This window comes from Rhea americana, unplaced genomic scaffold, assembly GCF_003343005.1.
Source record: "Rhea americana isolate MKP2758 unplaced genomic scaffold, rheAme1 scaffold_38, whole genome shotgun sequence".
Classification (NCBI taxonomy): domain Eukaryota; kingdom Metazoa; phylum Chordata; class Aves; order Rheiformes; family Rheidae; genus Rhea; species Rhea americana.
Genome location: NW_028186512.1, coordinates 1,157,944 through 1,185,279, shown reverse-complemented (window position 1 = coordinate 1,185,279; position 27,336 = coordinate 1,157,944). Strand labels below are relative to the sequence as shown.

The 27,336-nt window shown below is 36.0% G+C and overlaps 1 protein-coding gene across 1 annotated transcript in view; it reads right to left on the bottom strand.

The window, feature by feature from the left end:
* The window catches only part of IQCM (IQ motif containing M), a 126,858-nt gene that overhangs the window by 18,816 nt on the left and 80,706 nt on the right, over positions 1-27,336 (bottom strand). The window contains exons 12-13 of the mRNA XM_085313145.1: positions 24,525-24,767; positions 1,642-1,694 (exon numbers count right to left, since the gene is read on the bottom strand). Coding sequence (XP_085169271.1) covers positions 1,642-1,694; positions 24,525-24,767 — 296 coding nt within the window. The remainder of the gene's footprint in view (positions 1-1,641; positions 1,695-24,524; positions 24,768-27,336) is intronic.

Here is a 27,336-nt window from a genome sequence, read left to right as displayed (position 1 = left end):
GGTTTCGTACTTATGCTATATGGTGAGTGGAAGTAACTGAGGAACCAGTGGTAAATGGTCTAGCAGTAATAACAGATCGCTGCCACACAAATGCCATCCGGAGAGGATGAGGGAGAATAAATACTCAGTTTAGGGCTGCTTACCTTGCTTAGGGTATTCACTATTGGAAAGCATTATTTACCTGATCAAGAGCACGGCAGAATAATCTATAAAAGATAATAGAGTTATATTCTAAAAGCCAGAAGCAAACAAAGTGGAACATGTGTTCCTTCCTTCTAGAAGCTGGAAGGAGCTGGAGTACATGTGCCATAGCAGCATCTACTCAGAAAATCATTTTTTACAATTGCTTTAAAAAAGATGAAGTAAAGCAGGAATTTTAATTTGTCAATTACCCTACTATTTTCACTGAAAGAAGCCAGGCAGAACCAATGCAGCAGCAGCAAATGTTTCGACTCCTCTTCTCCAAGGTTTCCTCTGCTCCCAGATCCCCCTGGAAGCTGCAATATCAACTATGCATATGAAACATACAGATGATTTCAAACTAATCAGCGGGGTTGCAATAGGGTTGTTAACTGATAACCTGGTAGCTCATTTTTATCTCATAAGTGATAATCGATTTACTTTCTTTCTGCCAGATGCTTAAGCACCTTGTTTTGGCAGAAAGAGCACGAACAGCTGGGAATGGACAGTTGGAAACTCTTGAAGGGAATCAGCTGGCAATGGATAGACGCTTTTTCCCTAAGCAGCTACATCCATTTCAGAGGGTTCCCATCAACTCTCACCTCCAGTTGGGCTGGATGCTGAACCAGCTGCTGGTGTGCCTGTGTGCTGAAGGGGAAGACACCTCTGTGAGAACAATCATCTTTAACTATTTTCTTGCATGAATTGCTAGCTGTGCATATGGGGCAAAAGAAACAACCCCTGCCTTCAGTCCTCAATACTTCTCTCTATGATACACAACAGATTTATGTCAGCTTCCGGGACAGAGGTCCCACAGAGACCTCTGCATCCACAGAGGAAAATCAAAGGCACAACTTACTCTTTTAGGCCCAATTTCTGAAATACTTACTCAATGCGTACACAAGCAAATTGCCTCTTCATCTAAAAGGAGATGGTCAGAATAAAGGCATGACTTATATGCGATCTAAAGAAAAAGTCCGTTTCAAATACTTAAAAAAAGAAACCCACTGCCTTATATGTTGCCTTAAAAGGTTATTTGTTGGTATAATTTACATTTTTTTTCAGCTGACTATGCTATATTGCTTCAGTTTTGGTCTTTGAAGCCATTAAGTACATTGCACGTTGATTCTGTATCACATATCCTATCGTATGCAAACTGATATATATGTTTAAAAATTATCTAAAATAATGTGACTTGATGGATTTTCAAATTTATTTTTATGTCCTAGTTACAGATGTCTTCAACATGAAGAAATCTTGTGCACTACATATTCTCAGATGTAATATTCTTTCCCTACAAAAGAGTCCCTTGTTAGTCACACTTTTGGCTTTCTTTACCCAGCAACTGTCAAACTGGAGCTTGAGTTCTAAAGATCACATCAGCTACGTTTCATCCAGTAGTACGTGCAATCCTGATTAGAGCAGTGTTTTTCTTTTCCACTCTCTCATTGAAGAAGTTACTAATGCAGCTGACACTCGAAAATCAGCTTTCTTTAGTTTTCGATGGAAAAATGCTGTAATAAAAAATAAACATTTATCTGTTAATTAGAAGTTTGAAAACAAAGGGCAATAACATTTCAACACCAAGAGGCCCAAATTCAACTTTTTGGGGATAAGACTGATTATCTGAAGGTAAATGTGTTTTTCCAACTGAGACTATTCAGAAAATCTAGGATTTTTTTTTGAATTGTTCCAGGGAGACCAAACACATATTCTAAACAAATTGTTAGTGAGAGTAATTTAACTTCACTCTATTTACAGAATCATGCTGTACTTGCAAGAAAAGCTCAGTTCAAGTGTCCAAGGAAGATGTGAAATTGATGAATTTGTTCTTATTTTCGTCTTTCAGTTATTGCATTGTACCATGATTAAAGAGAAATTATTGCTGTTTCGGATAACCCTCAAATATTCATAAAACTTCTCTTATTAAAGTTGATAATCCTCATAGCATGTCCCTAATTTGGCCATGCTGTACATGTATTCCTATAAAAACTATAATACATAGTTTTAAAAATAGTTTTCAAGATTTGCTAACACAGCTGCTCAGTAACATTTTAGATTTTTTAAATACGGGAAAGTTAAGCCAAGTATCTAAAATGCAATTCTTACAAAAAAAGAGAGAACAATTTTTAACATTGTACAAAGCTAGATAATGAAAAAAAGGAAGATAATTATTATGTTGTGTGTAACTCCAGGAATGTCCTTATTTTATTTATTCTGGATTGAAATGGAGCTTTGTTTTGGTGTGTAGTGGATGAATGGAAGAGCTTAACGAATTTTTCTCATCTTGATCAGCCAAGGAGAGAGCACATCACCAGTACATGAAGAGAGCAAAGACTTACTAGCCCCTATCAAAAAGAAAGAAAAATGGGACCAAAAACACACTCATATAAGTTAGCCAATCATACCTACAGAGGAATGTAAGAGTTTACTTAGAAGCTCCTAAACACTTCCTTCAAACCAAACACTTCCTGGAAATCTTCATATACCCCAGAGATGCACTTCCAGAATAGAAGTCAAAAGGCAGTGCCTGGGAGCCAGGTAAGACCTGCATCAGGCATACAAAGTCATGCTAAGCATGCTTACCCAAGAATAGTCAAATAAGAATTTTAAAATTAAAGTTCACCATAAGGAGAGGAATAAATACATCTTTTTGCACCACATCAATAAAGCAGCGCCTTACCAACTCAGATTGTCACACAGAAGTGCCTCACACAGTAAACACTCATTTGAAAATAGGACAAACACCATCCAGAGCTACATTCTTGGTATATATTTTGGCTTGCTTTAAAATAAAGTAAAATAAAATAGCATATATTTAGCCTTAAAATGGCACATATTTGGCACAGTTTCGATGAATAGGAGTTTACCATGTGGCTATTACTTTCTACAGAAAATAGACTATTCAAAGGAAATAACAAGAGCAGGATGCTTTTTAATATGTTCCAAAAGTGGGGAAAACAAACACACGCACACACACGGACAAACAAACAAACAAAGGACTTTGTTCTGCAAATACTTTCACATGTGAGAAAGCAGCATTTCACTGTCTTCATGCTAGTTGTTATTTCTGCAGGAATGAGAATCAGTTCACTTCTGACAAGACTAGGACTGCTATCAGGTAGTCAAATGACTTCCAAAGATGAAAAACAGCTTTYTTCTTTTAAAACTCTTTGTCATTAATGCAACAGAAGATTCAAGAGACGTCTGCACTGCTATTTCATGCATTTAACCAGTACCATATCACTGTTAAGTCAGCAGAGAAGTCCAACAAATCATCTTATTACCAGCAATGAACTTGCAGGGGGGGATTGGCAGGAGATGCTAAGGACCAGAGCCACCCACTGACCAGGCAGGAAATCAAGTGGTCTTTGAGGAGAATTCCTCCCTGCATCACTCAGGTCAACACAGCTACCACCATTCTGGCCACTGCGTTATTCATGCTGTGTCTCAATATCAAAAATATTCCTTATGAATCCTGTTAACATCATATGTACCTTAACATTTTTCACTGGCCAGTGCAACTCCCAGTGATGACCTCTAGCTGAAAAGTACAATGGGAATCACTATAGAATACTTATAAAGTGTACAGAAAGAAACAATTGCCAAGAACATTTATATTATGATTTCAAAGTCTAACCAAGCTTCTCCTCCATCAGTAGTGAAAACAAGGAGACAGGAGGAGAATAACAACAGAAGGGATAAGAAAGAAGCAGCTGGAAGAAATAAGCAGGAAGCCCCAGAATGGAAACTCTCTTGGCAGGATCTGTGGAAAATAAACCCATATCTATAGAGTTGAATTGTATAAAATAATCCATTGAAAAATAAAGATTGAAATAATACAAATATTTAAACTTTATTATTACCTATTCTGCTCATGTAAAGAAAAAATAGACCTTTGACAGTTTAGAGAGAGAGCAGTTCAAAGTAAGAAGTGAATCTGATTTTAAATTCTTTCTTTTATGCATATAGTGCGCTGTGTCTTTTGAGATTTTGTATGTGAAGGAGACTGCCTCACCAAAATTCTTCTAATTTGATGGAGTACTTGTGGCTTCTTAATATCTCAGCACTGAGACAGGTTAGACTGTCAGATTGGATGGTGTTAAGTATAGGAAACAGAGCTAGAAGTATTCCATAAAACAAAAAAAAATCAAGAATCAGAGTGTTAAATTTGTCTCCAACAAAAAAATGACCATACAAGGTATCCTTCACATTTACTCCTCAAGATAATTATAAACAAATAAATAAAAAGCTGCCAGAAGCCAATTCTGCAAGATAAACCCACACTACCCAAAAATTAGCTTGTAATATTCACACATGAAGCTGTATACAAGTATACTGTACAGTAGAGACAGACACTTTAGAAAAGGTCAAAGATGAGTTGTGATGAGATACTGCCTCAGAATATTCTTTCTTTGGGGAAAAAAATAGGAAAGTATAAAAGAAATCATTAAAGTGAGGCAATTGTGGCATGTCCTTTCCCACAGCTCTTTGTTTTGCTTTGAAATACACTCTGTGAATGTTGTAGCACTCTTTAACAAAGCATCTCACTTCCCTGTCTCAGTTCCTCCATCTTGAAAGTTAGGGTGATAATACCGAACTCTTTTGCAAATTAGCTCTTTTAAAAGGCTATAGAGAAATTATATATTATTTACTATTGAAAGTTCAGCACAAATACACATGCTACATTAGTCAGCATCAGAGATATGACAGCCTAACTCACCTTGGAGAAAGTTACCTTGAATGACTAAAGACAGAATTGTACAACTTTGTCACGTGGTTAGCAACAAATCATGAGAACTATAAGCTGTAATCACAAAGGAAACATAGAGGACTAAGAATTAATTTGAAGGGAAAACATATTTAGGTAGTATTACAAATACAGATATTCAGATTTTGCACAGTTAGCCACTGAAAACAGCTGAAGTTGAAGATGAAATCAAGCATGACCTGGAACACTGAAAGGTAAAGGAAAGCAGGGTCAGTCTGAGTCCTTCCACTAGAGGGAAGCGATAGGCTGAAATCTTGAGATACCTCTCTTGAGGTTCTTAGTTAAGTCTTGCTAGGATGAATGAACCATATTTAAGCTGCTCTTCAATTTCAAGATATTATGCGCACGAGTCGCCTGGCTTGTTGATGGATGCTACTGCATATACTTACTGATGGTAGAGATTAAAAATATAGTTATAGTCATTAAAAAGGACTATGAAAACATGACACTATTTCTGAACCACTTGTCTCCCCTGTACATATTTAGGATCACAACTATTTGTTTTGCTGACAAAGAATAATTTCTTCTTTTACTTCTTTTTTACTTCTTTCTATTTTCATTCCAGCTCTTTGCAGAAATGATAGAGCTGTAAAAACAGCCTCAGTTCTCTGCTGGCTCAAGTTTGTAGCAATATTGCAATGTAAGTTCTGTTGCAGAAAATTCATTAAAAGCAAAGATGACAGCTTGATTTTCAAATCACAGGCAGAGTTACTGGGCTGGCATGTAAAGGAAAAAAAAACTGTATTCTTATCAGACATAAAACTCGCTGAGAGATAACAAATATGGAAACCTGTAATGACATTTTTGGTCAATCCCATGAACACAAGTACAGAGGGCACAAAGCAATCAGGTAGTCTGCAGCTGCACAAACTCAGCTGCAATTTACGGTTGTACATGGCAGATTCACCAACTTAACACATAGGCAACACAGATAGAAAGAGGGATCTATGGAGGGATTAGGAACAATGTAGTAAAGAAGAACATAAAAAGAGATCTAGCAGAAAATCAGAGATTGGTGGGCATTACAAAGCTTGGACCTCTTGCTCACTAAATTTGCAATCTTGTAGAAAGTGACATCAGTGTTGGGAAATGTTAATGACCATGAGCCACATGGACTGACAGAAGTACACTGCCACCTTGCCCAGCTGCCTCCTGTTGCAACCAGTCCCAATTCCTCCACAGAGTGCCAGGGACAAGGCAGCTAGCGCACAGGGATGCAACCATGCCTTGACTTTAGAGCAGTGTTATTTGCCTCCAATGAAATAGGTTAATCGACCTAGGCATGTCTTTTACGATGACAAATCTAATGCTACAGCATTTGAAGAAAGGAAATTGGAGTTGCATGAGTCTCTGAAAGTTCCTGAAGGACAAATACGATTATTTTACAGGCAGCCTATAATTAGCCTATAGACTTGTTTCAAATTCTCAAAGTGTGAATTTTCAAATGAGAAAATAGCAAGAATGATATAGATTATACAGGGTATAAACACTGTTACGTGTGGTGTTTGTACATATGTATAGTGTAATATGTATAATGCAACATCATGTGCCCCTCTTGATATATATGCATATGAGCACCAGCTCTCTCACAGTCTCGTTCCCCCTGATGGGTCCAGTAGCTACTACACATATAAGACTGCATTATAATGTAACAGTCTGCAAAAGCTGATGTCTCAAATCATTCACGATTATTTTAAATTTGAAAGCACAAAAGCTTGAAGAATGTAATTTCAAAATAAGTAGACATGACAAATATACTAATAAAAAATATATGACATAAATGTGCTTGAAAGGTCCAAGCTTTCATTTACATATTATATGAATGTGCTTCAACATGTCTCTATCAGAATTTCCCATATCTTAGCTATAGTATTTGTATGGTGGTATGTGATTTTGTTCTCTGCATTATGGTTGGTTATATATTTCTCAAAAGTTAATCCATTTTGAAATTTATTAAGCAGTAAAACTAAAATTCTATTAACCTTAATGGGATTTACACAAGGGAATGCACACTTAATATGGATGCAACACGGATGCGTAAAACTGTTGCCAGGAAAAAAAAAAGACAGGCTTAAAGCAGTTAAAGAAAAGCCATCACATTTTCTATTTATGTAGTCCTTCACAAGGATAATCCTCTGTGTATTAGGGAGAGAGGAAAAGGCCAAAGACTGGTTAGTATTTAAGCTCCTCAGATGCCAAGTGAGATAACTGCATTTGTCAATAAAGGGTGGTCTTACTGGKGAGGGAATAGTAAACGTTGGTAGAAGGATGGGAAGGCATTATCTTCGGTTCTCTTATGGGTCCTGAAAGTGCTACTGCTCACATTTTCTACTGTATAATACTGTATAGTAACAACGCTGTTAGAAAACACTCCCAGTAATATAATAAATATGCAATGTAATGAATAGAAATTTACATTCTCCCTTCACCAGCCACTCCTCATAACTGCACTAAAGTAAAACTCCTCAGATCTTTCTCCAGAGAATGTTCATCTCTATTGTTTTCAGAGTAGGATTAGTTGTGTGGTAGCCCCCAAATCACCTCCATAACTGCAGTGGTAGATCACAGAATCATAGAATGGTAAGGTTGGACGGGACCTCTGGAGATCATCTAGTCCAACCCTCAGCATAGCCCGTACAGGGATTAAACCCATGACCTTGGCATTAGCAGYACCACGCTCTAACCAGCTGAGCTACACTTGCCCCCTAGTTACACATGGAAAATAACTGACTTTATTTGGGAAGAGTGAGTGAACTCTGTGATCTTGAATTCTGTGGTACTTCTCAAAAAAAGAAATTTACTTGGTGCAAAGTGTAAAAAAGTAAGACTCCAGAAGAGACTTCAGACTTCAATGAGAGCAAGCAGTAGGTCTTGAGCCTTGTTCATAGGGGACCATTTAATTGTTGGTACATAAAGGTGGGGGCTGCATACCAAAACATAGGGACCCTACAGCTTGGTGTCCCACCCTGTGCCAGTGAGGAGTTGCCTTTAGACAGATACTATTGCAGCTTCTTGCTGCCAGGAGAAGTGAGAGCAAAAGCTGGTGAGCATTTTGGCTCCAGTAGGTCCAGCTGCAGGATTCCCTGGGTTTTCAGGCTTTACTGGATGAAACCAAAGCAGCTGTGACAAGCACTTAACTCTGCTAAGGATGGCCACAGTTTAAAAGTTCCTTCTGTGGAGGTTTCATAGSTTTCCAGGTGCCATGCCATGCACATTCTGTGTACCTTTGTGATGGAAAGTTTGAACTATTTGTCTTGGCACTYAAGGCAAGTAATGTTACCCAGCTGGTGCTTTTGAGGATCAGGGCTTGCCCTAGCAGCTTTATATATTTGCCTCCATTAAAATATTTGTAATATTGAGAGCTAGTCTTTGCCAGGATAAAATGAAATAAAACCATTTAGAATAATCATGATGAAATCTGAAAAAGAAAATCTTGTGTAAATTACCAAAACCACCTCATGCTTCACAAGGTTCAATTTGGATACCCTAACATGAAAATTACAACCCGAAACAAAACTACTAAAATCATGCTGTAATACAAATAAGGTGGCACTTCTAGAATAAACCATATTGTAAGTGCAATTGGATATTAACATGCAATCTGAAATGATGAAAATGAATCACTTGCTGTCTCACTCTACTTTCTTCTTTCATTAGGAATTAAATATTCACAAAGTAATGCCTGTCTTATGCTCTTAGCATCTCTGCCATTCTCTGAAAATGCAACACTCATACACTAAAACTAACATAAAGCTTTCTAACATGGATTTGCAGCTAGAAGTCTGGTTTATTATTTCATTCATGTTATTCTGCTCAGAACTGTTTTGAAGAGAACCATTTTAAAGCCAGTAAAGATGATTTCCTCTCTGAGCAACATAATCTGCTGTGTCAACATTCTTCATTAGCTAAAACAAATTATGCAAAAACCTAAAAATGAAATTAGACTGTGCAGATATGCATTTAATGCTAACTATCTTCTGAACATAGAAATAATTTGATTTTGGTCTTACAATAAGCTTTCTCTTATCTAGCATTGGAGCCAAGGTACATACTATGAATCTAAACCTGGTCTAGGGGGATTCATTTACAAGGGCATTTGAGTTTGAGGATTTGTGGCACCTGTATTTTTGACTGCATTTGGCCTCTTCATCATGTAACTGCAGTAACAGAAGAGTGGCAGAAGGTGACTGATCTTTACATATTTGTRGCAGGAATCTGTAAGTGGTGATTCTATTTGTATCAACTTATCTTYCTAGAAAAAGACCAGGAAGGAGCTCAATTTTCAGAAGGTTCTGAGTCAATTTCTTCATAAAGTATCTCCGATTGGACAGTCAGCTACCCAAACTTTCATTGGAAAACTTCTTGATACAGTGCCAAATAGAACAGATTTTTTCATAAGMCCACCAAATTTAATGTAACCTTCTCCCTGACATCCAAACCACCAGATCAGGTTTATATCTATGAGTAGCGACATATCACACCAATGGGAACTGAGAGTCTTTCAGCAGCATAGCACACAAGCATGCTAGCTATGCACTGCAGCAAAGAAATACAACCAGACATGAAAGCATTAATGGTTTCTGTAATGGCTGTCAATACAGAAGATGCCAACCTCTCAGCAGATCCTAAATACAGCTCTGAATGCCCTAGCTCATGTGGACTGGAGAATTTGCATGTGTGAGGTTTCCAGTTGTCACTGATGAGCATTCAGGTTCCCACCAACATCAGGAGTGAGCAATTCAAGCTCGCCTCATGCTGGCTATGAGCAATAGGGTCTTTTTGCAGAGTAATCCACACCTATTTGGTTCGGAAAAGTAGAGCAGCCATCCCACAGAGCTTTCTCTTGAAACCTCTAAACATTCAAGGATGAGAAAACTGGATACTGCTGAACATTTACTTCATAGTGCCTCGTAGTGCACTGAACTTTATACTAGGATCATTGAAACAAACACTGTATTGCTCATCTTGTATTTCCATTTTTGTAGAGATATTGAGGGATATTTTACATTCAAATGCTATCTGTCTTGAATTAATGAGGATAAAAAACATGCCGTACATTGCTACATATTTTCAGTAGCCCTTATGTTGTTTTCACCCTGTGAATATTCTTGAGGGGAAATATACCACAAGAAAAGACATATATGAAAGAAAAAAGTAGTTATATTCTGTTCTGTCTCCCTTCCTACTCATATATCCGCCTTCATTCTTTCTGCAAAATTTCCACATGGCTGATGGGCCACATGAGAAAGGATAGAAAGAAATATTGAGAAGGAAAAAAATAAATTTAAAAGACTCATTTTCCTTAAAAGCTGTGCACCAAATGAGGAACAGCAGCCATAATTCTTTCCTAATATTCTAAATTCTTTACCACCCCAATCATATTCAGTGAGGACATTGCCACTGCAGCTATATTTCCTCACTAAATTATTATGGTTCACCATGTTCCAGGGCCCAACTTCCCCGAATGTCCAGATCATGCATCATTTTGGATCAACACATATCCAGTCATAACTCCTTGCTGTGAAAACCCACATATCAGGAAACAGAGGGGAGAACAGGTTTGCGCACACAGATACAGGAATTCAGAAGCTCAGTAGTGCAGACCAGACAAGCACAAACAACACAGCTTATTTTCTGCTTTATCTCCTGCTTCTCTTATCTCTCTATATATATCTATATGTACATATACATATATGTGCACGTATATTTATGTATAAACATATGTGTGCATGTACATATATGTGTGTATATATTATATACATAATGACTTCTTTTCAAGTTTGTACCTATATTACAATCAAATACACAATTATTATATGCTTCCTTGTATTATTTAAAAGGTTTGGTACATTTCAGTGCATCTCTTTTAAAATAATTTTTAAAATTATTTTATATAGCATTGTAATTAATTTTAATTGAATAGTCAGCTTTAATGGAGTTAATATTTAACAGACTTCTGCAGTCTGTCCATGACTCTTAGCCAAAAAAAAAAAAATTCTTCTGTTGCATTTGAGGTAAGAATTTCTTGAACTCTGAGAAACTGAGAAAAACAGGATTTCGCAATAGAATATTAGATTATGTCCTCATACAATGCTCCTGAATCATGATAACATACCCATACATCTGGGAAGCTCTTGCTATAAGATTTTCCTCCTGCAAACAATCCATACTCAACCTTTAGTCTAATTTCAACCTTTCAAAAAAGTTTGTAATTTCCTGAAAATTCAAAATATTCTTTCAGGGAAAGTGGCCAAGGTGGGTGATGAAATAAAAATGCTGAAATAAAAATAAATGTTAAGAATTTAAGAGATAATGCATACTACTCAATTAAATCCCTTTGCATTTTTTTCCATTTTGCCAAGACATAATTTTCAAAAATTGTTATATATATAAGCAAAGAACTCCTCATCAGTTGCAAGTCAGTATTGTTGGCAGCAAGCACATCTTTTGTCCTATAAATATTTATTATTTTACCAGTGGGTTAATCTTTGGAAAACAACACTTAAGTTTCCTGTCAAAATCAACTGATCCATACAAATAAGTATGGATAAAAATACGGAACACTTACAAATTTTACTGTTCTCTGTATTTTCAGCTCTCATAGATGCAAAAATTTATTTAAAATAATTCTGGTCTGAGGAGCTATGTAGATTAAACACTATGATCTGTTCATTGACGACATCAGACAACCCACTGTCAGAAAATGGGAAACTTCTGTGCAAACTACAGAGATCTTTGTGGTAATTCCTGCAGTCTTTCCTGATCCTTCCAGAGCAAATGAAAAAATACTTATGCAGTACAAAGCCTCCTTCTTTCAAGTGTGATCTTGACCAGCTGATGAAAAGCTGTGTTCACAATTCCTGCGATGGTTACAAGCCATGTGTGGATTTAACACAATCAACTAAAAATTGAACTAGGTTTCTTAAATCACAGTTGCTCTCTTGCTTGATGCTCTGTGTTTACAGGCCCAGCTGATCTCAAATGTACCTCAAATACTGTTACATTTATGGCCAGTATTCAGCCCATGAAAAATCTACAGGGTAAAATCACCTTCAGATACCAAAAGATAACCCTAAATTAAATTCTTTACTAGATCTGCTTACATTTCAGGCTTTCTGTTACATGTCAAGGGTAGATAGAACTATTTCTGTAAAAAGATTGCGCAGTACTGTACTGAAATTTAGGATCTCCCCCCCCCTTTTTTTCCCCTAAAGCTGCTGCAAGAACAGAAGGTAGTGTTGTTTAAGGAAGGGAGATAGTTTCTGGAAGTGCAGCTTGGACTGAATTACTTAGATGCCTATTAGCATGCATGAGTGCATGTATTCCTGCTCTCTGTCAGGCCCTGATCTTTGTCTCATCCTGGCCAGGTTCTCCAGCCCTTAAATACTAGAGAGAGAGAGAGTAGAAATTGAGTTTCCACTTGTCCTTTTTGAGGAAGCCTCCTGATATTTTTACCTCCATGTTGTGTGAGGTGCAGAGGGGAGCCCACTTCTCTTTTCAAGATCATCATATAATTTCAAAGCCTTTCTTCTGCAATTTTTGGCAAGTGAGAACACCCAAGCACCACAGTACAACCATGTTCCTTAGCTGCAGCAGCACTTTTTTTTATGAAGGGCCCTGACCTTGAGTAAAATTTCCCCCAAATTCTCATAAGGACTTCACCAAACAACTTCCAGACCTCAMCTAAAGGAGCTGGCTTGCTACCACATTTCAGAGCTCTATCCCGTTCACAATAGTCACTGAATCCTTGCAATAAAACCTCTTAATGCCCATATGTGGAAAGCATTTGCTGCTTATATAGCCATTAGCTAATCTTAACAGAAGACTTCTTTTGCATGCCATTTTATTACTTGAGTTATAAGTGCAAAAAACAGGCCTGTGGTAATATGTTTTAACAGGCAAATACTCAAACAGGAAGTCACAGCCACAGCAGTTTTAGGGCAACACAAAAAGATTTTTTTTTTCTTCTTTCCTGGTTAGATTTAGTTTAAGAGATTGGTTTTTTCAGGATGATTTCTACATTGAAAGCAAGATTTAATCAAGAATTACATTGCTTAATACTGCTTTGCAGAGGTTTGAATGATTGATTCAGTCTTCTTGAAATCATATGACAAATAAGTGGAATGAAGGATGAAGTTTCCCTGTCTGGTCTCTCTGGGTTCTGTGGTGTTCACTCCAGTCTTAGTAAAACTGCTTTTTAAAATTACTCTTAAAAAAGGTAAGAGCCTATCAAAACTTACTGTATCTGAGAAATATGCAAATCTTTCCCTGTTCCATATTCTCTCTAGCCTCCCACTCCAATTATTAAATTATAGGGTATTAATAGAAACCAAATAAAGCACTCTGAAAAGACAAATTCCAAAGATGCAAAATTCAACTGCCAAATAGAGAGCATGCAATTAGGTTCTTAARTAATTCTTATCACATTTCATGCTAATAATAGCACTTCCAGAAAACAATAGAAAACTGCAATATTCTCAGAGACACTCAGCTGAAACAGCATAGCAAGGCACAGAGAAAGAATGTTAGCAAATTCTTATATTTTGATGTTATGCACAGATAACATTTATCCCCATCTAAATTACTAAAAATCATTTTYCTACTCTAAAATGAATTCATAATATTTATGTGGTGATGTTGGGKTTTTTTTTTAACTAAACAAGTGCAATAGCAAAAATGAGGCTTTTCTGCCCAGATTTTCAGAAAGCATACATTAGCAAAAACTTTTACTTAATTGGTCTCTTCAAGTAAGTACACAGCAATGAGCATTAGTCTCTCTTCATTGCTTTTTAAAACCTTTATGTCTATCCAGGTCTCATAGCCTTACAGATTTTAATGGCCTTAAATGAAGAAAAAGAGCATTGTTATTCAATTTGACTCAAGCAGATCTCCATTCAAAATGACACTGTCGCCATTTACAATGCTATTGTTAGGGTTGTGTCATCCTTTCTATTTTAAACTTCGTTTTTCAGGAGGTTTTAACTTGCCAGTATTTTTTCTTTCTCAAATCTGAGGCTTAGCAAACAAACTTGGTCAGTTGGTTGGTCAGTTAGTCAGTCAGTCAGTCTGTTTGTCTACCTATTGTCTACACACATAATCTAAATTCCTGCAGTACACACACTGCCAACTGAAAATCATCCATTCAATGAGTTATTTAGAGTATCAGTTTATACAGCTCAAAATCACCACTGATTTAAACAGTGAAGTTTGGGAAATAATTTACCCACAATACAGTCTAATTCATTTTGATTTACTTACAATAAAAGAACTTAATTTAATAAATATTTGCAGGATCAAGGTTTAAATATTTTCTTCTTACAGCTTGTGGTTCTTTGTATGAAATAAATCTCCAAGATCTTCTTCACGTTAGAACAGGTTTGTAACAAGGTATCACAACTGAGCAGACATCTCTGCATTTAATGTCTCTAAAACTATTTTACCAAATATTCTGTATTATAGGTAATTACATACCACATCAAGTTTGTGAAAACTAATTTTAKACTTTGTTCAATTGTACATGTACAAAGGGTAAAATTCTTGTAATCAAATTGTCAGGTTATCAAGGAAGGTAAAGAAAAAAGGGGCCCTTTTTATTGTTGCAAAATAGGGTGAAATCCATTTCATTCCATTTTTTTTTACTTACATAAGGTGAAGGATTGGTGTATTCACAAAGCTGTGCGCTTTAGACCATTTCTCACAGCTTATCTTGGCCATTAGCYCACTCCCTTCAAGGATGGTCTTGCAGGAAGGCCCAGGAGATGAAGGCTTTTTACTGCAACAGTTCTGAGTACCATACCCATATGCCTAAGTATTACTTCTTCCTCTTTTTATTTTAGAACTGCACTAGCCTCAGAGATAGAAGAACCTCTGTAATTATGACTGTTTGATAGGCCCACTTGAAGAACTTAAGCAAATCTACAATATAGCTCAGTTCCTACAGGTTCTAAATCCTAGGTTCCCACAGGATGTTCTTTAGCCTACCCAAACAGCCCAGCCGCCTTGTGTATAGTTGGAATATGAACAGCAACTTCTGTATCATAAATCTGATCACTCAGAACAGCTTCATTAGATTTAAATCTCCTTTGTGATGTGCTATATTGGTAATCATAAAAGGGATTTTCCACTTTCTAGGTGGGCTGTGATCCAAAATGGACCAGGAGTTGAATGGAACCTGCAGTTACACGCCATCGCACCACGACAAAAACATCCACTTCAGGTACAAAGCTTGCAGTCACAGACACCAAGAACTGGCTGCAGTAGGAATGCAAGTTGGGTATTAGCTGAGCATTCGCAGTAGCGCAGATCTCAGATAGGAATTATTATACCTAGAAGAAAATTATTGTTTTCTAAATGCTTGACCTCCTGCTGGGAAAAACTGGAAGATGAGAGGAACAGATAGTTCTCTCTCAGACTGGGGAAGATTGAAGGGAGACAGCAGAATTGAGAGCAAGTGAAAAAAAAAGAAAAAAAGACATCCGAACTCCTCTTCCCTTGCCTCCTTGCCTCCTCCTCACCCTCTTCCCTCAGAGGAACTAAATAATGCAAGTTTGGAATAACCGGTATGACTGCAAAACTCACTGAAAGACCATCAGAGGCTGGAGAAAAAGCTTTCAGCCCTTAAGAATATGCACTAACAGAGCCACATTTGATCCATTCAAAATGCCCCCAAGTGAAAATGGGTTTCTGGAAGAAAAGAATTGCATATTGATTTAAACTAGTTCCCAAATCTGGATCTGACATCAGAAATCAAATTAGTCATAGACTTATGTATCCTCCTTCATTTAAGAAGTGTATATAATGGAGATTTAAATAATCTCTTCTTTCCTGAAAATGTTTACAATATCAGATAACCAATACAGCAGCTCTTCTATAACATAATAGTTCTATACGCATACCTAAATTAATTCTGTATATCTATGATGCTGGCTGACATTATTTTGTAATTGGAAAGAGTATTTAAAATGTGTTCCCTTGATCTAAAACGTGATTATTTTAAGATCACCGTTGCAGAAGTGAAAGTTTCCCATTTGCTAGCTGGCTAAATAGTTAGAGTATGCTTAGAGCGGGCTAGATGTATTATCACCTGTCAGCTATTTAGAGCTCCTATTAAGTTAGAAGATAGACCCGCACTGAGCCAGGGAAAACTACATCTGCTTCCAGACATCAAATTGACATTTCCTGGAAAGAAAATGCCCCACCTGTTCATTATACTCTTTGGAGCTGCCAATAGGGCAAGTAGACAATATTTTCAGGATAATAAACAGAAAACAGATTTGCAAATCTTAAAACTTTGCCACTAACGTTATTAACTTAAGTATGTTATTCAACACTGGAAGCATTTGTATTAAATATGGCACCTGCTAGAGATTATTCAAGAAAACAAATCAGACAGAAAAATAAAACCAGTAACAATGACTCTGGGGGAAAAAAATCTCTGAAATAACTGAATTTCTGTTTTCTTAGTTTTTGATGAGAAACTGTCTTCCCAGTGGCTTAGCACTTTCTTATAAAGTGGCCAACATTTTACTGATCCATGACTCTAATAAATCACAAGCCTGTTTTTATGGGAGGTAGCAATGAAAATAACTGCCGGTATGTAGCTTCTTATATTTATGTGGATAATTTGTCATTCTCACTAACTACTATTAAGATACAATCAAGAACTCAACCAATCAGACCAGTAAGACCATTGGTTCAAATTTCATAATTTGAATTACACCTTCTAAAATGTCTTTCCTGCTGATAAAGCAAGGAGTTTGCTTAGCAACAGCTTCAGTGTTTCTTTTTGTGATTGAAACCCTGATATCAGTTATAAACACTAGAAAGTGGAATATAAAGTGGAAGATATTCAGCAATCTAATTTCTCTTATATTCAAAATTTGCACTGGCCTCAAGTAAAATAGACACAAGCTATGTTTTGTCTGCAGCATCCGAAAGCCATATTCATATCAACCTGCTTAGATACAAACTTACTGTGTGATATTAAAAAAAAATCTATGTCTAAGTGGCATTTACAGTAGTGGCTGAGAGGGGAATCACCACTTCTGAGTAATTGTTAAGAGTATTTAGTCACCTAAAATGCAAGGCATTTAGCAGGATTACAAAGCACCTAATTTTCATTGACTTCACAAACACACAACACATTGGCTGAATATTTTGTGTATTTTTAAACAATTTACTTTCATACATGTTGAAGAAAACCAATATAAACATATTCATGAAAACTAGCACACTAGTTAGATGAGGCAAAAAGTATACAAACCAGCATGTAGTAATAAACAGCAAATATGTTTCAAAAGCCAAGAAAATAGGATTTAAAGAACTTCTAGTTTCATAAAACGTAACTCACTGTTAAGGTTTTAGAAATCAATCTTGACAATAGATCTCATATTCTAAGGACTGCAAGCATGAATCACAGATTTGACAGTACTGAATTTCTTGACTGTATGCATGAGGCCACACTTGTGGTTGATTAATCCAAAAAGTGTTTAAAACAAAAATGTTCCCTAGCACAATTCCTTCCCCCCACAAAAAACCCTCATACTAGCCTTGTTTTTGTTAAAATTATCATGAAGATGCTAAGATATGTTCAAATATCCGTCTGGGAAGGGTGGGTGGTAATTGTGATCCTAAAGAACAATTGCTATTTTGAAATCCTGTCTTGCTTAGAGATTCACCATTCTGAATATCATGCTCTTTAGCTGTAACACTGTAATTTTTTCAAAATGGATCTGACTTCAGGGCTACACTTGTATCATTCCCAATAGAACTTTGAAATACAGCTCTATTTGCTCTGGAATTCCAAAGCTTTTAAGTTATTAAAATTGTATGTCTTATATATTTGCTATACAGATAATACAGTGARGTAATTTCTTTGAGGCAATTACAGGCTTCTGAATTCAAGACTTTGTTTTAACCACTGAAGTCAAGCCAAATGTCTTTTAGAATTTGCTCATGATTTTTTTTCCCTGCTATTTACATTGGAGCAAGAAAAATGTTAGCAAATCAGTTGATTTACTGATTGCACACCTATGCCAGGAATCACTAAAAGCTGAGACCCCTWCAGAGATTGTATTTCCCTTTTGCAGGTATTGTTTTAATATAGGGACTAAGGATAACATTGTGTTCTTACTCTGCTAGTTCCTATGTATAGCCTGCATCTATTTTACTATTCTATATGGATTATGAAGTCATCCAAGAGAGAGCTCAAAGTTAAGCATTCCTCGAGAACTATGACAAAAAGCGTATATTTTGCAAGTGCTTCTGATGAATGTGCTAGCATAGTTAACGAACAGGATTTTTTGATTATCTTCCCTGTTCAGGAGATGAATTTAATTCTACATTCTCATAATGAAAGCAGAATTTTTAGATTAAACTACCTTTTTGGTATTCTGGTTAATTTGCAAGCAAAAATTATTTTCACGCTTTTGTTATAGCATTGATTTCTGTGTGTAACTGTAGTGACATAGATTACATGCAGAGCATTTGCAGAACTGGCTAAACAGTKTTTGTTTTGTCATGAAGTCATTAACAATTTTTCTCAAAACTTTAAATCTCTAAATCAATGGCAGAATTGCAAGTAGATTCATACTAGAATCCTTTAAGATCTCTTTGTAAAATTCTTGTATYCCTTTAAAATATTTTTGATTTTATAAAATCTCCAACTCTACATGAGGCTAGCTGGACTCTGCATTGAAATTAGCCCACTAGGTTGGTAGCTAAGATCAACTTCATTAATCGTGTAATTGCAAATTTTAAAAAGTCTATTCATGAAACCGTCATTTCTTAGAAAGGATTACGTCTTGCTTTGTGTTTAAGCAGCAAATGACAATCCAGTAAAAAACAGTAAACTTTAGAAAAGAATATACAAATATTTTTGTGTTTTCTTTGATATTTTCAAATTTATCTTTGTTCACAGTGAAATAATGATACTTCAGTGAACTCAAACTTTTAAAAAGTCAGCTTGATTTAAAATTTTATCCTTTATTTTGAAGGTTTTGAGCTTTGATTTTCAAATATGTTGAAGGGAATTTTGAAACAGAAAGTATCATTGAAGAATCTTTCGTTCAGAAGCTGCTGAAGGGGATGCTGACTACTTCGGCCAAAAATAAAAATATTCAGAAAATCACTATCTGTACTTTCCTTACACAATCTGATAGAATATAATAGATATTAATAATTATATATACTCTTTATGTTACATATATATGTATATATTCACACTAGTTTCTATTTCTCATAATAAAATTCTTTGGGGCAGTTTGTCCCAGATGTTAACAAACACATTATGCCCTGTTTGTTTTCAGAAAATAAAGAAGAAATTCTGCACTATTACTAGTCCTAACTAGTTGCAATGAATTACACTTTACATTTGAGAAATATCAGTTTAGTGTACTACAAGTAGAACATTTTAGGAAATTATCCTAAMTCTGCATTTCAAGGATTATGGATAATCCTAGAACACTTCAAAACAGTCCAGGCTTGACATTGTGAATACTCCCCCAAGACAATTTGAGTACTCAATGGTATTTTTCCATAATTCTACTGTGGGCATGTCTGTGCATCTTTCAAGAAAACTTTCACATGATTACGCTTGAGTAATGCAAGGCCTATTTCAAAGCCAATATGAAGTGTTCATGCTCCATTACTTGTGTTTCACTGGGCTTAGCTAATCAAATCAAGAAACAGAAATAGAACTGAGAAATTTAACTGACTAGTCACAAACATGCACCCAGGTCAGATTCCAAACTCTGACTTTCCAATGTGATGGTTTAAATTTTAGAAAATTGCAGTCACTTTACGAACCTCTTAACCACAAACTTAGACAAGGGTTCAAGGTTTTCACAAATTATTAGATATATTTCTCATTACTTAACTAATTAGCAACCCTAGTGCCAGATTCACAGAATCATATAAAAATAGGACTGCAAGAGATCTGACATCTCTCTTCTGTCTTCTCCTAAACAAATTTCAAAACTTTTCATTTTTTTTTAATTTTACAAAATAACATTATTATTTTTGAAGCAGTAAAACTGTGATTTTAAAATTTTAGAAGGTTTTTAGACTGCATTCGTTTGGCTTCAGAGTCCTTTGATAACCAACATCAGGCATAAAGCATAGGCATGCTCTAATGTGAATGCCCCATAGTAAATGGGCCATGATTGTCACCTAAGTGAGACCCTAAGATGCCACTGCATTATCCACAGCTACCACTAACACTTGTTTTGGTGTGCACTTTTTTTTGTCCCGCTGCATAACCTGCAAGCATGAGTCCAAGTGGACTCCTGGAAAAGCATTCCAATATGCTTTTTAGAGAAATCTTTAACATCCTCCAAATTATAGCAAGCCATACTGACAAAGACAAGATGAAGCAGCTTTGCAGAAATGCAAAGGAAAAACATAAACATACATTAAATATTGCTAGCCTAGCCCACTGAGCATATATTGTTGATCACAGCATGGATTTGACACTGTGGGGTACATTTTCAGCATGGGGTATGGAGAATTAGACATACAAACAATCGTGAGAACAGTGTATTTATTATTATATGAAAGGCATTGAAAATTGACCCTGTTGAGATGTAAATGAGGAATTGGAATGTTTTGGAAATTTTACTAGTTCATGTGCTTTTTAAATGTTGAATTTTCTTTTTAAGTGATCAAAAGTGTCTTTGAGCCACAACAGTCAAAGATGGCAAAGACCACATATTGCTCTAATTCTGCTTTTCACGACATCTTGCAGAGATCAATGCTTGAAAGATATTATTAGAACTTTTTATTCCTTTATTCCAAACTGACATCATATGAAGAGCTTGCCATGATAGCTCTTCAGTATCTTCTCTTTTTATTTTGGAAGCTATACCATGTAAATTAAACTGGGAACATCACATCAGATCTAAAAGAAAGAGCTAATATGCACTRCATAGAGGCATTTAAGCACCTGCCAGATCCTTTCTTTTTTAGGTAATAGAATAATCACTCTACCCCTTAAAATATGACTGCTTCAAYCTTCCAGTCTGCATTCCTTCCTCAGTATTTCTTTCTTTCCCCATGGAGTGGTTGGGTCTATGTTTACTAAGTGTCATCTCACATATTTATGACTAAACAGTATTACACTACCCCTAATCAGTAGCATACAGTATTTTCAGGACCTTCTTATCACAGTTAAGGCTAGCAATAAAAGGAGAAATCGATGGAATTGTGTCTGTTCTGACAATTGCTAGTACACCATCCCTCACAGAGGTTATCTACACCCATGAGATAACTGGACTGCCTGGGGCATTCACCAGAGTGTAATAAGTGACTGATCTAATGACCACTGAAGATTTCCATCGACTGCCAGAGGTTTGGTAGTAAACACCAGGTTTCTAAATAAGCTGCTCACAGAGAGGCTTCTCTTCAAAAACCTCATCTCTTTACTTCTCCATTCAAGTTAACCACACTAAGCACACTGACATGCTATCAATAYAGATATTTTCAAGGTATATATTTCTAGCAAACACAATAATGTTAAATTAACTATTTGTGGTATTGCTTCTTTTTTGCAGTAAGACAGTGAAAAGTCTCATTTTACTGTAAAAATACATATCCTAGTTACATAAAGGAACATGGTATTTGTAGCAGTTACAAGAAAAATGTGTGTCCTTTCTTAAAAAAATCAAAACAAAATTGKAGCACACGCCTAATAAGAGAAAAGCTGACTACATTTCATCAATAGTATTATACAGTTTAGTGTTTATTTCAAATTGTTCACACAGTGAAATAAAAGTATTGATTAATCATCCATATCATTATTTAAATAAGCAGCTTGTCTTACCTCAAAGCACTTTTAAAAAGTGTTTTTGAAATAACATTCCATTTTCAAATATCTAAACTAGGGTATATGGAAAGTTAAAATGTTTGAAAAACTTACAACAGTGACAAAATTCAGTGTGAATTAAACCTTGAAAACCTGACTCTCTAATCAGTAAAGCAATCTGAATACAAAAGCTGGCAAATAAGTTTAATACAAAAATGCATTTTTATAAAGTCATTTTTCCAAGGAGAAATGAATATTATCTTCCATTTTCCAGTTAAAAAAACTGCAGAGATTACTCATCCTTAAAAAAGATTTTAACACACTACTTACTAGAAATGCAGGAACAATAATAGTTGATATAACCCGTAAGTGTTATGGAAACATGCCTTGTGTACTAATGGCAAGAAAAGAACTATCGCACTTCAGAAAGAGTTTTAAAGCTTAATTTCTGCTTATTTAAGCATATGTAGAACTTGTATACTTAGATTAGAAATTCACAACAAACTGGAGTGGAATATGTATTTTACATCTATGGTGTAAATATATGCCTATGTGAATGTCCACATGTGAATTAAATACAATCAACATGTCAGGGATTATTTTTCTTGGACTAGATCTTTGCCAGATAGCACAAGGCCTGCCTGCAAATGAGCCAGTAAATAGGTGTTCAGTGCTTCTCAGTTACCTGCTGAAAGCTCGATGAATTCCAGATTCCACAGAAATAGCAAAAAGCAAAAAGGGGGTGTATGAATCTTGCAGTGTTTATGAGTGTTAATGGTGAACACAATAAATTTCCAGGGCCAACCAGAACTAAAATGTTTATAGGAAGAGAAGTCTCTGAGCTACAGAAAGTCTTCCTTTAATAGACTAATCTCTTTTCAAGGCAACGAATGCATCTGTGTTGTCAACCAGTTTAATAACTGCTGTAACTCAAAAAGATGCAATACTCTGGTARAAAGCAATAAAGGCCTCCAGAAGTAGGTCTTACCATATACATCATAATCTCATTTTGATGATCTATTTTTGTCTCCTCTACTATTCTTGTCTACATTATGATCAGAATACGACAAACCAATATGCTATCAAAGATCTGAATAAGCATTTTACAAGAAAAGTCATTATCTAGAGTACTGACCAAAGCAAGGAAAGCATTTAAATACTTCAGATCTTGGCAGGCTTCAATAATCTCACAAAAATGGCACCAGTCTACAAGGGTTATAAACCAGCCTTATTCTGCTAAAATCAATGACTTTATGACCATTTCCAGGAGCCAGGCATTTGGTCCTAAGAAAGAATCATTCGGCACATCACAGCACCAGTTCAAGCATGGTAAAAGACAGTGTAAATGGTATTACAAAGAACAGGGAAATGCTTGTGACTATTTGCCATAAAGGTACCTCTGCATGTGCAGGTCAAAAAATATATATATCCATTTGTATTCCATTTTCAGTCAGAGGCTTACGACTGTTATGGTTACTATTACTACAGAAAGTACAGTCATGATAACCTACAGTTAGTCTAAAATCAGATCTTGTAACTTAAGGTACAAACGAGATGATAGAAAGTTATTTTTTGACAAATAATTTCTTCACCAAATCAGCTGTCATACGGAACCTTGTGGTAAGTGCCAGGAGAAGGAGACATCAAGGATGAGCACAATTGTCTTAATTTCTTAATTTCAATTCAAACTTTTTTTTTTTTTTTTTAATTGCAGCAGGAGAAGTCTGGATGAGGAATGGCTCCTGCTCACCTCCTCCATTTATTCTTTCTTTCCACCAATCTTCTGATTTATATACACATTTTTTAAAAAAATCTGTGCTTGCACAGATGGACATTTTTCTTCTGTGTCCTTAAATTCCACTTCTCTGTGAAACCTACTGAGTGCAATCTTTGGGCCAAATTCTAGAAATAGGTTTAGGTTTATAGCCTAAATGTTCTGAAGGAAAATCCCATGAAGGTGTGGGAGTAACTAACAGGATTTTGACCTTCCATTTCTAACATATGGCTTGGCTGCTATTACTTAGTTAACTAAGGGGAAAGGACATAAAAACTGTAAACCATGGAATATCTCCCATACAGAATTTTACTTTGAYGTTTCCTCTGACATCAAGCTTGTTATAGGGAAAACTCTACCTATTCTGACATCAAGGAATCAGAAAAGCCAGCACACTAAACAGCTCCTAGCTCCATGGAGGTTTTTACTTCATTTTTTTTCCATTTTCTTTCACCTCTCTCCTACTCCCACAATCCCTGAYTGCAATCATAGTGCCTTTCCCAGTGGAATCATGCCATGAGATAATGTTAAACATATCTGCATAGACTTTGCAGTGGCACTGTAGTCTCCATACTACTATGATCTGGACAGGCATGCTTCTCTCCTCTACCTTTTTCAACCCTTCTCTCTAGCATCTGCTGGAGAGCATCTTTCTGTACATCTAGATTCACTTGCATTGCATGTGGAGTTCCTCTGCTTGGATTTCTATTGCTAAAGTGACAGAAAAACAGCATTACCCCTGAATTTGAATTTTCAATGAGATAACTACTGATTATGCCCTTTCTAACATTAATACACAGTAAAACCTTTAATGTWAAGTGTAATGCTCAGTCACTGAGTCAGTATGTTTTGTGTTGAAAATTCCTGAAAAGCAGGGTTTTTATCTCATCCTATGCAAAGCCAATTGGTAAAATATCTCAATTTTGGAAAGTGTACTTTGGGGCAGGGAGGTGGCGAGAGAGGTAAACACCTGTGTACAGAGATGCATATGTTACATATACTTGTTCTAATAGATGATGCAGAAGGTACAACACCTTCATGCCCTTCATTATATTCATATCCTTCTAAGGGGTTGAAATTTTTACCTGAATTCTTGCRTCCACCTTTTCCATCTGTTAGGGGGTGCACCCACGGTGATGCCACAGTAATTATGTTCTTCACATTTGCACCGAGGGGAGGAAATAAGGTGAAAGCCATTTCAATCGCTTGATGCTTCTTGATGCTTTTTAAAGGAGCAGTGGAAGCTGAAGCAAAAAAATAACATTTGTATAATGACCAGTTTCTTTCCTCTGATAAATATGTAATTGACATTCACATTACTAATTTGTACAGATAGATTTCCTTTTATTATTCTGTTAAACACACCAGAGTTGAACTGTGAGCTTTTGCAAGTTAGAAGGCTGGGAAGCATACAGCCTTAAAAGATAYTAAAAACCAGGACAAAGGTGTTCAATTTGGAAAGGTTTAACCAATTATTATTCACATACATCAGCCAGTTCAATAAGCARATATACTCTGTAAAGACGCTCACTAAATGATATGATTCAATCTTTTCTGAGTAGAGTCCAGTAAAAAGCATGACTAAGATTTTCAAAGCCATTCAAAATTTAATGGGAGATAGATGTGCAATTAATCTTCAACCCCTTTGAAAATCTCAAGCTAGACTCTTACTGTTTATTGGCCACAAAACCTAGCACATTTGAAATTACAGATCATTAAATTACATGAAGAAATAAATAATTATTAATAGTACCTTATGTTTAAAGGTAAAAGAGCTTAAACTTCAAGTAAGCAACTATTCTCACCACAATTTCAAAAATGATCTTCAGCAGCAGTTGATAACAACATATTTTAAAAAAGGAGTCCATAAAGCAGCTTGATCCTGTAAATATCTCTTATGCAAGTCCTTGTACTGGATTCAGGAGGCATGTGTCCTCATGAGACACAGGACTTCCTGGTACACACATATGGAGGGGTGATTTCCTTAGAAACTACAGCTTTGTTCGCAGCTACATTGCAGCTTAAGTTGAAGGAACTTTAAGTTGCTCTCTCTGTATGACCTTTGTTGGCAGCAGCCTTAGAATAACCTCTCTAGAAGCATGTTTAGGTGTAGGGGAAGTTCTCCCTTCTGATTAAAACCAAAATGCAACTCATGTCCAGGATGCTGATGCTGGAACTCAAGGTAAGAACAGCTGCTGTATCCTTCAGAAAAGGGCAATGAGCCACCTGCCTTATAGCACTGCATTGCTGGCAACCTTGCTTATTTAACCGTTTGCCATTTGGGCAATATCAAAACTGGAAGCATCTGGAAGCAGAGAGATCTATATTCCACCAGGAATAAACTCCAAAGCCAGCTCAGCACTGAACTTCCAACATTTTGTTGTTAACAGTTCAGTTAATCACTTCATGTTGCATTCATTTGTTTCTGCATAAAATAAGTGAATGTCATACTTTTTTGTCATATCATTTTTATTTAACAGTTTTTTTCCTCATCCATTAGTTAAAAAAGTTATAACAAGGCAAAGCATTTATCAAAATGAAAAATGTTGTACTCTCTGAGCAGAGAAAGGGGAGTCTAAATAGACTGTCCCTGCTCTTAAATTAATGGAACCATCTTACATTTAATATTTTCTCTTAAGTAGTTATGTAAGCACTCCAAGATCATTAATGAAGAAGTACAGAATCACAATTTACAGCTGAAGGGCAAAACTGCTAAAAAAGCATTTCAGAGTCATGTCATCAAGTGATATAATCTAGGAAAATAAATGTAAGGATCACTGATCTCTGATATCATAATTAAATATACACAACACATGACAAGGAGAAAGGACAATAAAGTTCATTAAAACTTGACTTGGAACCTAAGCTGCAGAACTAATCAAGCAGATGTACTAGGGAAGGACCAGATTTATAAACAAGAAGAACTTATATTTCAACAAAAAGAATTTAAAAACTAGATTTTTTGTCCCTATTCTAATGTTAAATAATACTAATTTMGTACCAATACTAATAGTTAACAGTTATTATTTATAAAGACAATTCATTTGTACACAACATTCCAAAATGTACCATGGGCTAGTCCCTCTGTTGATACTGCAATTTGTTACATTTCTGTCCACTATCATTATTGCAACAGTTCAGTTGTCTTTTGTATTTACAGGCTCACTTCCCATTCAGACATTAACACACATCTTCCCAGCCTTCCTCTTTCTAAAAAGTCTAGTACAACAGACTTTGCCAGGCCTTCTTAAGTAAGTAATACCATAACTGATCTTTCTTTTAATACACAATATGTTTATTGCAAAACAATAAAATTCACATGAATCAGATGGACTTCACCCCAGAGAGCTAATGGAACTTACAGAAACAGTGTTGGAGCCACTGGCTATTGCTCTTCAGAACTAATGGAGAACTGCCAAGGTCCCAGAGGTGGGAAATGACAGATCATACTACCTACTTCCACGGAGAAACAACAAAAAAAATATTCCGGGGAATTACAGAACAGCAAATTCTAATCAAAATTGCTAAGATAGCTAGCAAAGCAGTTAGTTTGCAAGCTGCTACAAAGGTATGCTGAAAGGTGGATGATAAACAGGAGGATTACAGATTGGCAAAGATAAAGTATGTCTATGATGTAAATATTATTGTACACGGGCCTCCTGCTCAGCGCTGTTGCCACCCCTCAAGATCTCAGTACAATCAGACTTACTTGAGACACTTTCATCTGTGCCAAGAAGTACAATAGTCAGCTTTTATCAGACTTGAGGAGGAACAACACACCAATGCAATCTCTCCTTGTCTCCCAGCACATTG